General features: G+C 37.9%; 1 protein-coding gene across 2 annotated transcripts in view; it reads right to left on the bottom strand.

The window, feature by feature from the left end:
- The window catches only part of RFTN2 (raftlin family member 2), a 53,917-nt gene that overhangs the window by 19,275 nt on the left and 18,402 nt on the right, over positions 1-16,240 (bottom strand). For both annotated transcript variants that reach the window (XM_016131116.2, XM_016131118.2), the window contains exons 4-7: positions 12,945-13,218; positions 10,422-10,631; positions 3,844-3,965; positions 2,595-2,698 (exon numbers count right to left, since the gene is read on the bottom strand). In XM_016131116.2, the coding sequence (XP_015986602.2) occupies positions 2,595-2,698; positions 3,844-3,965; positions 10,422-10,631; positions 12,945-13,218 (710 nt within the window). The remainder of the gene's footprint in view (positions 1-2,594; positions 2,699-3,843; positions 3,966-10,421; positions 10,632-12,944; positions 13,219-16,240) is intronic.

Genomic DNA, 16,240 nt, shown 5'->3' with positions numbered 1-16,240 from the left:
TTAGTTACTATATTATATTATGCAATACATAAGCTTCACCTGCCCCAATGTAAGCCTCTAGTTATGTATTAAATGTAAGCTTCACCAGCTACAAGTTTTATCAGGGCAGGCACCGTATACAGTTTCTTCACCTTTTTATTAACTGCTTGATATTTTACTTTTTAAAGCTGCTTTTGTTAAAAAAAAAATCAGAGGATAAATATATATTCTTTGCAAAAAGTCAAATCATAGAAAACATACAAAGCAGAAATCCCCACTTCCTCTACTCACAATCCCAGAGCTAATCACTCACTAGAGTTTGCTATGCAGCCTTTCAGAGTTTTGCTAGAGATATTCAAAATGTATAAACTTCTAATTGGGGTTGTACTATAATATTGCCCTGAAACTTTTTCTTAACTCAATAATTATCCATAGAAAATTTTATGGCAATGCATATATAGATCTATGTACTCATTCTTTTTTTTTTTAATCAGCTTCATATTATTCTATTGTATGGATTGTTTGTACTTTATTTAACAAACCTCCACAAGGAGGGCCTGAAAGGGCCACTCTGACTGCACAGTGCCATGGAGGATACGAGGGGTTCAGGAGAGCTGGAATGGCGGTGAGGTGGTGGTGCTACCTCTGCTCCGAACAAAATATACAGCCACTTCATTGGGCCCCTTACCACTGGGTACAGCCTGTGATCTTATGCAGTTTGGCACTCCAGACAAGGTGGTCAAGTGTGGCTCCAGGCTCCTCCACCCTCCCCCTTCACAGCATGCTTCAGACCTTTGGTCTCAGTCCTGTCCTCATTCGCAAATCAACCGGTAGCAGGAGAGGCTGAAAGAGACCCAGCTCGTGTTCTATGGCTCCGCATCCAAGCTCCCTGGGTTTGCTGGCAAATCTAGTGCCCAGTCAGGCATTTATGTCACTTTAGGAAATATTTAGACTCATGAGAGCAGAAGCCCTGATTGAATGGGAGGGAGGAATGATAAATACATTTTTCACTGGGGAAAAAAGAACATGAAAGGCTTAAAACTCAGAGGACTTTTTAGTATCATTAACTGTAATGGGTCAAATGACACCCTAAATTATACACCTAGGAGAACCACCAGAAAGAGATAAGAAGGACAAATACACAAATTATTCTGCGGGAGAATGAGGAGTGGGATAGACCAATGGCTTGGCGGACTGATGGTGAGGAGGAAGAGCAGAAAGGCAGAAAACAGGAGTTCCTTTCTCTCTCATGATCTCCTACAATGTTTCTCATCTATTAATAATACGCTTAGATTTTGAAAAACGCAGATGCATAGGTCCCGCTCTCAGAGCTTCTGACTGTCACACTGGGGAGAGCCTCCGGCATGTATGTGTCTGTTATAGGCCCCCCAGGTGATTCACATTGCTTGGGCAGAAAGACTGAATCTTGAGAATTAGTGCTGTATTGTGATCTGACACGTATGTCACAGACTTTAAAAAGACAGGAAATAAGGCTTCGGGAAGTTGTCACTCACAATTTGATAAGTTACCATTAGATCTCTGAGATGAAAAGCAGATTAATTACTTGGTTTACTTCTAATCCCTCCTTTTAAAGCTTGAGAATGTTTACTCTGTATCCACCTTTATTCCTCTCCCCACCTGATGAAGGTGTGACTTTATTATAGAGTCATATAATTGAGTGTTTTTAAAGTTTGTGGGGACAGATATTGGGATACTGCTGAGTTACTAAGATGAGAAAACCAGAGAAAGTATGGAAGATGGATGGGACTGAGGAAGGAAAAGTGCCTTCCTCTGCAATGCCTGCCAGTTACTCAGAATGTCACACCATGGCTGATTCTGTTAAGGGGGAAGGCCTGTGCAGTACTGTGCTGTTCTCTGCAGGTAGTCACTGGCCTGGGGAGGACAGCTGTGTCAGTCAATCATTTTCTGATGCCAAAGTTAGTAAAAGGAGAAAAGGAAAAGTTGGTATTTGTGAAGTGTTAGCATTTTGGTTCTAATGTAGGCGTTTATTTTAGTGGCAACGGCTAACAAGTCTGTGCTCCCGGGGAAAACTATCCCACCACACGGGAGGGGAGGAAGAGAGGCAGAAGTGCTGGAGTCCTCCGTCCTGGCCCCTTGAGCCCCCGCTGCCGTCCTAACCCTGGCTGGGTGCTAGACCAGGGCAGCTTTGCCCGAGCAGTGCAGAAGAGCAGGGCAACGGGCTCGACAGAGTGCGCTGTGTCTTTCTGTTCACAGATTTGTATTGACTCGGTCTTCTCTCTAAGAAAGAACTGGCATCTTGAGTTAGAAAACAGAAGTTCTAGTAATGAGACCTTCCAGCCGAGAGGCAGCATTCAGAGTGCTGAAGTAGCACTCAGCTGGGGTCAGTCTCTCGTGCCCTTGCTCTGGCTCTGCTGCCATGAACCCATGTGCCCTTGGGAAGGATGCGGAATCGCTTGTACATATCTAATGCGAGGAGATTAGATTGGCTGATCTTCAAGGTCCATGAAATCAGATTAGAAGTTCAGTGAAATGCATTCTAAAAGCATTAAATAGGCATTTGTTAAATTGAATTATCTAACAAATGAACCATATTTTAGAATTAAAAGAGAGTATGTAGGATACTTTGGTGTTACCTGTCATGTCTCAGTATAGGTGTAGGCAACACGTTTGTCAGGAGCCACCCAAACTCAGCCAGGGTGTGCAGCAGAGGGCCATAATCCGTCTTGATTTCACAGCCCTGTGTGAAGAAGCATAACAGTGCATAGTTTAATGGCAAAGACAACCAGCTACATGAGTGATTACAACAAAGGTTGATGGGTGTTCCAGTAAGGGCAGTTCATGCTCCATTAAGTGCAATTCCACTGGGCCGCGGTCTTCCTGGGCTGCATTTTCTGCTACCTGCTGCCTTCAACAAATTTAGAAACACTGGAGATCAGAGTAAAGAGAGGTTCCCAACTGGTTCTCCAAAGCTTGGGCCTTCCCTGTCTTGTTCCTTGGGTCTTGTTCTGGTATCAAACACTAATGTTAGGGGTGGGGAAGCAGGCCTGGAATCCGTATTTTAAATGAGCTGTTTAGGTGATTTGGATCTAAGTGCTTACAGATCATTCTTTCAGAATCACTGGTCTAGGAACCAGGAAGTGAGGACTGGGGGAGTGGAAGGTGAGAATTGCTTAGATGTGGAGTATTTCCACTGCTTTTTACTCACCTAGAATTGATTTTTGATTTTTTTTTTCTCCTCAATGGGATTTTTAGTTTCTTTGAAATGGTCTATGTCTCTCTATCCTCTGTAAGGCATGAGAGGCGAAAGTATTCACGAAAGAGCCTGTTGCTAAGGACCTCATATGCACAATACAATACACCAGAATTTAGTCTGCACATCTCAGTGGCAGTCCCTTTGGTGACATCTGAATTCAGAGTGTACACAGCAGCAGTGTGATCTCTGGTTTAGGAAGGGCGATGCTGTGTGTACATATTTGGCCTGGTGAGAGAGAGAACACTTTTCGGATATTTTTGCCTTTGATTATTCACGAGGTAAAAAGTCACATTGGTTGTGTGGAGAAAACATACTAGTTATTGACTGAATTTTTTTCGTTTTCAACCAGTTGTCAGTGTCAGGGTACTTTTAGGATTAGAATGCCAAGTTTTGAGGAATCTACTGTTATTTATGTATAGAAAATTATTTTGCTGTCTTATAACAAAGTTGAACACTGAGTAAAGCAATATTTGCAAATCCGAAAGAAGTTCATTCATGCATTTGTGATGAAATTCTGAACACTGCACCAACATGTTTTCAGGATACAGCATGTGTTAGACAATGAAAATCTTTAACATGTTAAACTAAATGTAAAAGTAAAGCTAAATGGCCAGAAAACTGCAATTTACCTCGATAACGGTCCATTGTTCTACTACGATGGCATCATTTCCTTTCCTACTGGAACCTGGAACTCCAGAACCTTCTTCTTCATAGATAAAGAATCCTTCCACAGATTTAGGCAAATGGTCTCCTATGAGGGAAAGGATTCAATTAAGAAGAGTTGTAAATACTAAGTGTCTCTTTAAGATCATCTAAATCCTTAAATAACTCTTGTAAGAAGCTTAAAGAAAAACATATCAATTAATAAACACTTTTTATGGCTCAATCAATACTATCTTCCTCTTCTTTGAAAGTTAATCTTTTTTTTCTTTTTTTTTTCTTTTTGGCAAAGTTCAAAAACAGTTTTATACCTCACCAAATTAAAATCAAACTGTAAACATGAAAATCACAATAACAAAAACAAGATAAAATAACATCATACAGTGAGAAGCAAGTAGATTTCCTAAGTCTAAAAAGCATCTGGAAATGACTTCACCTTGCTATCAAATTTTGGTTTCTGATTTATATGTTATATACATGTTAATTATACCATTAAGAGAAACAACATAAAAAAATATTAATCCTTGAAACTTACAGGTGTGGTATTAAAACGAATGTGAGCTAAGATTACTTCAAAAAATGTAAACACAGAACAATTCTTTACCTCAATGATTTTTCTTTTTTAAAGAATGGTAACAGGAAGATCCTAAACAGAAGTCATTGTCAAAAGAATTCCTGCTGGGAAGGAAGTTTTAAGGGAGGGCCTCTCTGACATTTTCTTGAAAGTTGACAATTACCAGCTGGCCAAAACTAAACTGATTTTATGGAAGTTCTTTTGTCTCCAATTTTGCAATAGGAGACAATTTTCCCATGGTCATGTGCTTGTTAAACATCTTAGTTTTTATACAGCACAATGTCACATCAAAGTTTCCCTGATTGATAGTTATGTAAATAACCAAATGCCTACAAGAAACGTTTTGAAATGATCTACTAAGTTTAAAAATAAAAAAGACAAAAGTAATTTCAACATAATTTTAATTTTTATTAACAGGCTATAAACCTTAAGAGAAAAATCATTATATTATATCACCTTTTTTTTTTTTTTTTTTTTAGAGCCAATAAGGAAGTTTATTATAAAAAAGGTAACACTACACAGAGTGTGGTCTCCTCTCAGAGGCAGAGAGTGAGAGGAACCTGTATTATCATTTCTGCATCACTTACAGTTAAGGCAGAAATGAATTTACGTTGTTCAGAGTGGTTTTCAGGACCAGTGAAATTAAGTTTACTAGTTGGAATTGGTTTTCTGATTACAACATGTGTTCTACTTCCTTTAAACGTACTTGACCACTGACACACCAAAATGACCAGAAGAGGAATCAAATCTGTTTCTGATCGTAAGTTCGGGGCATCACTAGATCATCTTTAAAAATGCGTATGTGACAAGTCCTTTTTGGTATAGGGGTATGAATTTTAAAATTAATTATATACCCTGATAACTGTAGTTATTGATAATGTGTCCCTTATTTACTTTGGGATTATATAATCTGAGAACCATAGGTTTTGTGATTCTGCATCTGTTTTCTTATTTTCAATATTGGGTTACCCTTGTACTTCTAAACTTCTTTGGGTTTTGAAAGACAGTGTGGTAGACTCATACAATGTAATACTACATGAGCATAAAAGAGAAAGACCCACTGCTATACAGCAGTGTAGATGCATTTCAGAGATACTATGGTGAGCAAAAGGGGCCAGATATGAAAGGGGACACATACTTCAGCCTATGTGAAGTTCGAGAACAGGCAAAATTAATCTAACTAACTCTTATCTCTGGGTGGGAGCATGTTGACTGGTGAGGGTCATGAGGAGACCTTCAAGGATGTGGGAAATGTTCTGTATCTTTTTTTTTGGTTTGTGTTTCTTTGTTCCTCCCAGCTTTACTGAGATATAATTGATGCATAAAGAAATATTCTGCATCTTGAACAGCTGAACGCATAAGATTAATACACTTTTTATGTTTACGTTATGCTTCAGTTAAAAACAAAAGTCCATCTTTCTCACTTCAGAGCTCCCCAGGTCCCTGGCTGGCTTGCTTAGGGCCCACGCCAGTCCCCAGAGCCAGAGCCATCGAAGATTAACACTTACACATGTAAGAGTCCTTGTATCTTTTAAGAAATTCCCCCTAACAGAAGTGCAGCTGGAGAGGGTCTGCCACCCTTCCTAGTTGTCATGGGGAGTGACCATTTGGGTGTTAGGTGTGTTAAATCTCCCACGTAGTGGGGTGAGGTGATCATTCTGAACAATTACTTAATAACTATCCCTGAATTGAGTCACTTCTTAACATTATATAATCCAGAGCTTCTCACCTAGTGTGCTTTGAAAGGCCCATGGGTGTGCCGATAAGCCCATTACAGGTATGCCAAAATAAAGAGCGCCCCCTCGTGCCAAGAGCACCTTTAACCCTTATACCGAGTACCCTGCAATATAACCACTTTCTGTATGTGCACAATATGAAAAAGTTTCAAAGCATTGGCCTGAGGCACCACTTCTCAAAAAATTTTTAAGCCAAATACTACCCACAGCAAAGGCAAGCACCCTTGTATCGTTCAAGGATGGTCTCCAAGTACGGTTTGAAGTGATTGTGGCAAGCATAAGTTTTCCTTAAAGTCTACTGTTATATCTTAAAAACCCATGCAAACTTTGCATTATTTTCAAATATTTATGAGTAAAAGTAATGTAAAGAAGTTACGTAAAAGATATTGTTTTCCTTTCTGCCCTCTCCTCACTCCTGTCCCCCAATCTTGAAGTAATATCGACACTTCAGGAAGAGGTTTCTTCTGTGAATCTGTTCATTCCCTGGCACAAAGCAGCACACCCTGAGGGTACTTGGACCTTGGTTTGAAAAGCACAAGCTTAAAGGATTCCCAGGGAATCCTTCTGGACATGCGATTTTTCACATTCATTTTTGTCAGATGTGACATTGACATTCCTGTAAATGTGAAGAAGGGTAACATTCCATTTTAGTATGTTTGGTTTATGTGTCATTTTTGGTATCAAACTGCCTAGAGGAGGGCCCAGGACCATCTCTAAGAAGTGGAGGGCAGGCACATATGGGAATTCTCTCTTTTAATTTCAGTTAATTTTTTTTCATATGAGAACCCTCATTTTGCAAATCATTCATGAGCATTCTATCTCCAAAATGCATCTCAGCCCGCCTACTTCTCTCCATCTCCACCATCATCGTGGATTACGGCAGCAGCCTCTGAATAGCCTCCCTGGTCCCACTCTCGCCCTCTGTGATCCATTTCTCAAAATGAGATCAAAGAGGTTCTTTAGAAAATGCAGATAGAGTCATAACTCCTTCTTTACATTTTTAAAATTCCTGACAGGATGGCAAATTGGTTAAGAGTACACACTTTACTTGTGTGCCACCCCACCCCCAACTTTCTAGTGTGAACACGGGCAACTTACTTAATAGCTCGGTGCCTCAGTTTCCTCCTGTAAAAAGGGAACAACCACACCTACCTCATAGGGATGCCGTGGGGATTAAATGAGTTAATAAGTGTAAAGTGCTTAGAAAATGCTGGCATATGGTACGTATGAATACATGTTGGCTCCTGCTGCATTATCTATGAGATTTTGCATCAAGCGGCTGCTGCTTACCTCCTCCATCTCATCTCTTCTGCATATGCTGCTCTAGCAACAGAGAACTTTTTCTACTTCCCTTTTTCCTGTCCTAGGGTTCTTTCCCCTGCCTGGAACAGCCTACCTGTGGCTCCCCTGTGCTGGCTCCTTTCCAGCCTTCCCATCTCATTGCAACACTTTTCTTAATTTTGAAATTAAATATATATGTTTGGATAACTGTTACTGCCTGAAGCCAGGTGGCTAGCTCTTGGGGGGTAGGGAAGACATCCATTTTGCTCGTGGCTGTAAACCCAGTGCCTGGCATAGGGCCTGACATGTGTGCATATATATATATATATATATATATATATATATAATGTGAATAAATACGCATTTCAGTGTCAAATTCTACCCGAGTCTACATTGTGATACATTTCCTTGCCAACTCTGCACAAGCATTTTTATAGTGGTAAAGAGAATGAAATGAATATCAAACAAAATCTGCAAAGAATTCATAAAGAATTAAAATATAGCCTTATGATGAGGGTATACTAAAGGTGGGGAGAGACTATGCTCTGAGGACGATGGAGGCATCTGTAACAGGTTACTGAAATGCGGGAACCTCAAGGGTGTGTGCGTATGTGTGTTTTGTATCAGTGGGCGAAGGTGCCCACCTCAACCGATGTCAGCTGCTATCGGATCTCTACATGTTCTGGTAGATTGAAGTGTTTTGTCTTCATTGGCTTGAATGGGCTGCATCTCTTGGGGAGGTTTTTACGCCCCTCGAACAAGCTCTATGTAAGTGTGCAGTGAGTCCATCTGAGAGCTGGTTTGGTAGAGGCCTGGCAATGCTGGAGAATATCAGGCAGGAGGGATTGCAGTGAGAACTCTCAGGCTGCAAGAACAGCAAGAAGGCCACGGGATGCCTCTTCTGTGGGGCTTTTCAAAGCAGAAAAGGCTCTGAGAGTGAGTAGGAAAGAGCACTGAAGAGGAATTTCACAGATCTTAACAACTTTTCTACCTTGACCCTGCCAAGGGAGAAAACTTTTTCAAAGGTTTTTTCCTTTTCTCCCTGTTTCTGGAGGAAGGTATTTGATAAAATAAGATTTGTGGTATAATATATTTAAGTTTCTGAGCAGTCCCTGATTTTTTATTTCTATTGCTCATAGTGGGTTGACTTCTGACAATATTTTGGAAGAGGATGGAAGCAAGACAAAACAAAATGTGCACTGTCCCCACGAGCTTTAGCTGTCAGGCATCAAGTATCCCAGAACAAAGCCACCAATTCAGCCCTGCTTCCTCTTTACTTGCTTTGCACAGTGACACAGGCATTGGTCACAGTTTCCTCTATGCAGCTTCCCTGTATACTCCCAGGAAAGCCCCAAGTGACACACCCAGTCGCCATACCCCACAGACCGAGGTGGCTGGTTAGGGGCTTGGCATGGCCTGCAAATATAAAATGTCTAATGAGACATTCCGGAGCTGCTGAGAGGGAGAGATTCGCCCCCTGGGCTCTCTAAATAGCTTCTGAGGCTTTAAGAACAAAAGCCCTACAGAGTCTCTCTAACTAGCAACTGCTGTGGCTAATTTTATTTTCATCGGGCAAGGCCCAAGACAGGGATGCCTGAAAAGATTGTGGAAGGAGTATTTCTCGTTTTTCCTGCAGCCGTTAGTCATAAACCAAAAGTTAAAATGGCTCCAGCTTGCGTTCTTTGGAGGGAAAGAGAAGGAAGTGGGGGGAAGAGAGATATGAAGATGAAACACAAACCGACTTCCACGTCGATGAACCACACTGTCAGTACTGTAGTTGCCTGTAACAAGTGTCAAGAAAGAAAATTAACCTCAGAAAATGAATGCTGACGGCGAGCAAGGCACTGTGGGTGTCACTTTGCACATACTATATCCTTTTAAATTCTCACAATAGGAATATTTTTATCTCTCTTTGAGCAAACTGGGGCTCAGTGAGTTCAACTAAATTCTCCAGATCATACACCTAATAAGTAGAGAACAAAGAATTCAAACCCTGGTCTGTCTGATCCTAAAGTTCATGCTCTTCCAATTACGTCAACTTGGAAGAAATTTCCAATAACCAAAAAACACTAACAAGTATTTATCAAGCACCTGCTATGTGTCAATCACTAGGCAAGGTGTTGATTTCTGGGTGCTCAAATGAGCTTGATCCTTAATCTTGGTTGCTAGTTAAAAGGATCTACAGGAACATGACTCTTGATAATTTAAAATGGCCATCCAAAGTCTCTAGTTATATTAGTGAAGGCATCACTAGGTTGATTTAAGAATAGTTAAGTAAATTGAGATCTCATTTGTCTTTTTCTTTCCTCTAACCTCATTGGGTCTATAATTATTTTGGTTTTTATAACCTTCATCCTTTCATGTTCCCAGTCTTCTTACTACCTATTTTTCTTTTATTTTAGCATTAATCTCTTTTTAAAAACACTTTCCCTAGAAATTCACTTTTGGAAAATTTGTTTTTGTGATAGAGACAAATAGGTACATATTCTAGATGAAGGCTAGAGAAAGATGAGAGATAAGGGGAAGGCAGAAATAAATATAGTACCAGCATCATTTTCTGAACCAAAGATTACTTTCTATACAAATTAGAGCCAGGTATAGACTGAAGCACATGAAAGTTAGCGTCCGAAATTGGGATAGTGTAATAAATGTAGTAGCAATTATTAAATGCCATCATAGGCCTTCTGATTGAGGTGTTTTAGTCCATTGTATTTGGAAAATCCTACTAATCAATCACACAGTGGTTTGTCTAATCTCAACAGTTACAACCCAATAGCAAACATTAGAATTCAACCACATAAGATGGTTAAGCTTTTAAATTAAAGCTACATAGCTGTTAAATGATTGAACTCTATTTCCTTAGAAATAATATCTGTCTCGTAGAACCGGAGAGGCCAAAACATTTCTGATACAGGTCAAATTTTTTAGGTATAACACATCATAATATAAAACTTACCTTTAGCTGTTTCCCAGCATACAAAAGAATCGATTAAAGACAAGCCTTGCTTATAATAAAATGTAGTTAACTCCAGCCAATCGGCATCAAGTGTACTGACGACAGATCCTTTTCTTGTTACTTTCACTGACAGGATACCCTCTTGATAGGTCCAGGAGGTTGATTCATCATCAAAAACATTGAAGACTGTATACAATTTGTTATCTGAGGCTAGGCATTCAGAAAAAAGAAAAAAGGAGAAAACTATAGTTTTATTGAAAAGATTCTTAATTTTTTAAATTAATTCTGAGCTATTTAAAGCATGTAAACAAGCATAGAGAATAATAAAATTAATCACCACTCAACTTTATCGCATGTTAACATTGTGCCATGTTCGCCTCATACTGTTTCCAAAGAAATGAGAAAGGGATATAGCCGAGGCTCATTATGTAGTCTTCCCTACCTATTCTCCAGAAATAGCTATTATGATGAATTTGGTGTTTATCACCCTCATGCAAAATTTTATTCTTTTAATATACATTTATATGCCCACAAATTATATACAATGTTTTTTAGTTTCAAAAACTTCTAAAAAATTGTATCATGCTGTATATATCAAACTATAAATTGATTTTCTTATTTAACATTATGTTTTTGAAGTATTACTAATGTTTTATAGATATTATTCATTTATTTTACATAGTATTCCAGTTTACTATTCTCCCGTTGATGAACATATACATTATTTCCAAGTCTGTGTTATTACAAATATTCTTCATGTCTCTTTGAACCCATGTGTGAGACTGACTCTAGAATATATACTTATACATGGAATTGCTGGGTCATATCTTCTACTTAACTATAAGTTGGCAAATTCTTAACTTGGGGGCCTATGGACCCACATCTGTATTTTAGGAAGTTCAACACCACTTGCATTACAGACAAAAGTATTTTGGTATGTGTGTTGAGTTGAGTCTCTCGGATTTGATTAGATTCTCTAAGAGGTCTTTTTAAATTTTTTAATTAAAAAATTTTTTTTATGGTGACATTGGTTAATGAAATCCAATAAGTTCCAGCTGTACGATTTAATAGTAAGGCATATATATGTTTCTACTGTGTGTTCACCTCCCATAGTTAGATTTCTTTCAGTTACCACATATTTGACCCTCTTTACCCCATCTACCTCCCCCTCCCCCCTCTAAGAGGTCTTTTGTGTGTGTCTACTCCCCTCACCCTCCTTTGTGGTTCTAAGAACCACTGCCATGAAAAAGTTTTTAAGAAGTAAGTGACTTAAAAAGAAACTATTTAGAAAGTGGAATCTAAAGAGTGATGATTAAATTAAGTAGGTAGCATATTGGGCTTAGTACCAGAAATAGACACCTGATCTAATCAAGGTCAGGATGGGAACCAGCAGTTTAGAAGTAATAGTGGGTGGAAATGAATAGCCCTCTAACCATAGCTCCAACAACCCTTGTTCACTCTGACATTCCTAAATATTTTTTACACTGTAGGAAAATCAGGGTAGTGGTTAGCTAGGGAACTGGTGAAAAAAAGGGGAGGATGGTGGTGGTGAGGATACGTGAGATGATCAGTTGGGAAATGCTCCTGGTTTTCTTAAGGAGACTGTGCTGACCATGGTTGAATGGGTCTTCGTCATGTACAGGATGTTAAGCACATCTTACCATAACCCAGAAAGTAGATGCCATGAGTGTGTGCAGCTGCAACACCAACACTGATGAAAGGATCAGTTAATAGTAATGAACTTAATACAAGGTTTATTCTGGACAAGGGATTGGGCCGAGAGCTTTGTAGACATCTCTTATCTACTTCTCACAACAACCTCCTTTCCATAAAAAAATTGAGACACTCTTACTCCAGGGCTCTTCCCTCTAAGGTATACACAGTCTGATTTTCTATGATAGTGCTTTTTGAAGTATGCCCGTTAAGGCATCAGAAAACTTTGAACAGTCCAAAAACATGAATAAAACGCTCTCAGTGTTTTTGCAAGACTTGCTTAGTTGGCAGAGAAGAATAAAACTATTGTTTAAAGATATTTTAGGATGCAGTCACTATTGTTATATTAATTGTTTCACCGTGTTGTGTCTAATTGGTGATCAAATAAAGCCAATTAACTTCAAGGATGAAAACCATTCACAAAATGGGAAAGACCAAAACTAAAATTCTCACACACTGTTTATCAGGACAAACATAAATCAGAACAGCTTCCTTTACAGAATCACTTCTTTTGGAACACATGGACAACCTCCATTTTTCAGGGGAGCTGGTAAATGACTAAATGGGAAGCAGATTTCAACACAAAGTTACATTATGTGGATGGCATTGTATGAAAATGGCAGGGACAACTGAAAAACCATCCTGCTTTATTTCTGGCTCTAATAATTTAAAAATATCAAAACAAGTTTATATCAGTTTATTCAGTCCTTATAACCTTTAGAAATTTATTTTGCCTATTTCTAAAAAAAACTTATTTTGGTAAATTTAACCTAATACTTCTATTTTATTTCTACTTATCTTGTTTATTACCTTCTCCCTTTCTTGATTTAGAGGAAGTGGGGCTGCCATCTCGTTCCACTTGACACTGTCCACTTTCATGATGAAATTCTTCCTCAATTCCACTTTCAGATGACTGACCGCTTAATGTTCCTTCATTCCAGCTTCTACAGTTTTCATCTGAAGTGTTTCTCATGTGCAATGTGGACTCTTTATCTCCATCATGGTTGGTTCCGTTACAGAATGGTGGATAATGCTGTGCTATGAATCCAACGAATCTCATTCCTCTTTTAGCAGCTACATTAATCTGACATTTAAAAAGAGATAGTAGAACAAAATATAAACTTACAATGATTATCAATTAACCTTTTTAGGTTTATTAAGAAAATCCATTAGAAGAAGGAGTGAATTTACCAGTATCTAAAGACTCATTCATAAACAAATTAATAACCTCTAATATAGACTGAGACTATGTCACACTATTACTATAATTTCTTCAAACAGAACTAATATACTTTAGGAATTATGAAAACAGAAATCATGTGTTTCTTTTAAAGGTTACTATTTGGAAAGAACTAATAATTCTATATGATTTTTGCAGATCTGTTAACAATGGTCTCTCCAGTTGAAGCAAAATTAAAAGCTATTCCAAGAAATCCTCAAAAATAACATTACTAAACACACCTTAATGAATAAAAAAGAAATATTAATTTAAAAGCAAAAAAATGCAGCATTTTTTTGACGTGTGTGAAGAAAAATGATAAAAGACGAAATTTTGACTAATGTGTATGTATAATGCATAAACCCAATTAATACTACGTCTTTTAGGAAGCTTTCTGATCTGCTTATATCTTGATGCTATTGTCTCCTTCTGGGCCTGAAGAACCAAAGTGACTCCATTTTGTGATGGGCCTCCATTTTAGCCATTCCTGGAAATTACCGTGTGAATGCATGTGTGACCATCACTATGGGGACGCTATGGAAATGGTAGCCATCCCCCAGTCAACCTGTAAGAATGGCCCTGGAATTCCCCTTCTATTGTTTGCTAGTTAGACCTCCCCTGCAGCTACCTGCCCACCAATCCTGCATCGCCAATACCTGTCACCCCATTCTGTAGTTTTTCCCTTTAAATATGTCTGTAAGATTAAGGAAGGGGCCCTTCTCCTGCACACTGCTTTGGCTGTGTATGGAGTTGGGTCCGAGCTAGCTTGCTAATAAACTCCCTTGTGTGATTGCATCGGCTGTTATTTCCTTCGCGGCTCGTGGGGTTCCGAATCGGGGCACAACAGGCCAAATAAACATAATTAGATTCAGTCCTATCAGTTAAAGAACACGATTCATGAGCTCATGAGATGATGCCAGTGAAATAATTTCAGACCTTAAGAATGGTTATTTTCTCTGCTTTAGTTTCATATCTTTGTTCTTTTTGTGTTAGTGTTCAACTGGCAATTCTTTTGAGGGCGGGACTGTGTCTTATTTATCTTGGTATTGTAATGTTTTATACCTATCGGCATCCTATAAGTATTTATTAAATAAGTTAGCATAAAGAAATAGCAACATCTTTTACATGGTCACTGTTTTAAACACGTAAATTAAATGTTTTAAATGTCACCTGGGAGGGGAAGAATAAGTTATGGTGGAGGCTGGAAATATAAAAACATCTATCATCAGAAACAAAATGGAATGAAAAAGGCCAGGAAGAATTGGGCCAAACCAGAAAGTAATGTCCAATCAAAGGGAGAATTCTGAGCAGGACAGAGGGTGGGAGTGTGTGGAGCTAGGACAAAGGACTATGTTGACACAATATCATTTACTACTATAAATTAACATATTGAGATTGTAACAATGCATGAAGCCTTAACAATAATCACAAATTATCCTTTGATCAGGTGTCCTGAGAAAGGAGAGGGAGGTGGTAAGGAGGCATGGCATTCTGCAGGTGGAAACAGATCTATTGCTAGTGCTTTCTCTAGGTCATATTAGTTGACCTGGGTGAAAAAGTGCAGAAGGCTTTTTCTATTACTAGAAAGTTTTATCTGGATAAGTCTGGTAATGGTGTATTAATTAGTCTTTTCCATTCTTTAAGTTGGGAGATTACTATTTTTTGTTATTTTTATTTAAAAATCCTAGGAAAAATACCTGTAAACCTAATTTTAAAAACAGAGCAAACATGGATATAATGTTAAAATGACTTAAGATCCAGCTGTTCAACAATCAACTCTTTATATAAGGCAGCCATTCAAAAATAACATTTGGCATTCATCTATTGCTCTTGTTCATAAACAGGGCAATGTTCAAATAGTTCATGTGCTATGTTTCCTGATGCTTTTCTCTTTATGAAATAACCCCATTACTCTAATTGCTGAAATAACAGTACTTTCCTGTTTAAGTAGATCTTTAACTGTGTGCAGGAAGTCAAATGCAAAACAAGAGCTCTGATGGTGATCTATTAAGACTAAATTCTTAAGTAGTTACATTTTTGTTTTCAAAATAAATTTTTTGGAGTGGATTTATTCCCGGGGAAATAATTTTTCCTAGAATAGTAGCAGCAAAGAGCATGTGTACCTTGTTTATAAAAATCTAGTCTCAAAGACTGTTCCTGAAAAACCTTATTAAATGATGACTTTATACTTAAATGGGAAATATCATTGGCAGGTAGAACTGGCTATACCATAGATGATCTTACATACACAGTCATTTACAGCTTGGGGACAACAATAGAAACAGTGAACAAGTTTCAGTTTCTTACCTGAAAGGTTTTTTGGTCGTATTCGTTTAAATAAAAGCTAAAACCTTGCAAATACATCAATGAGGCTAAAAAGAAAACTTTCATCATAAAATCTCATCAGTTTAGAATACTTACAAATTTTTTTCTTGACTTTAATCAATATACATATAGTTAAATTTTTCATTTAAGTTTCACTTAGGTTACATTATATAGCCTTTTTTATATTCACAGTCAATATAGCTGTCATGTTTAATGCCTATAAAATATTCCACTGTATTGATATACTACTGCTTCCCTCTCAGATTTTCAATTATTGAGAATTTGACCCCTATTCACTGTTGATTATCTTTTTATAAAAATGATTTTTCCCCTTCTCAATATCTTGAATAGATTCATTCCTAAAGAGTAAATTAATGGGTTGCAAAATAAAATGGGATGATTTTATTACAAATTGATATTCAAGGACACTGTACTTATTTATTACAATGTCAGTTATAATATATGAATATTTTCTTAAAGCTCTTCCAACACTAAATTTAATACTTTCAATTTAATTTCTCAGTTAATATTGGTAAAGTATTAATTCTCAATTGTTATTTAC

This window comes from Rousettus aegyptiacus, unplaced genomic scaffold (genome assembly GCF_014176215.1).
Source record: "Rousettus aegyptiacus isolate mRouAeg1 unplaced genomic scaffold, mRouAeg1.p scaffold_m13_p_2, whole genome shotgun sequence".
NCBI classification, from domain to species: Eukaryota; Metazoa; Chordata; class Mammalia; order Chiroptera; family Pteropodidae; genus Rousettus; species Rousettus aegyptiacus.
The sequence above is the reverse complement of the archived record's forward strand: the minus strand, read 5'-3'. Positions and strand labels throughout refer to the sequence as shown.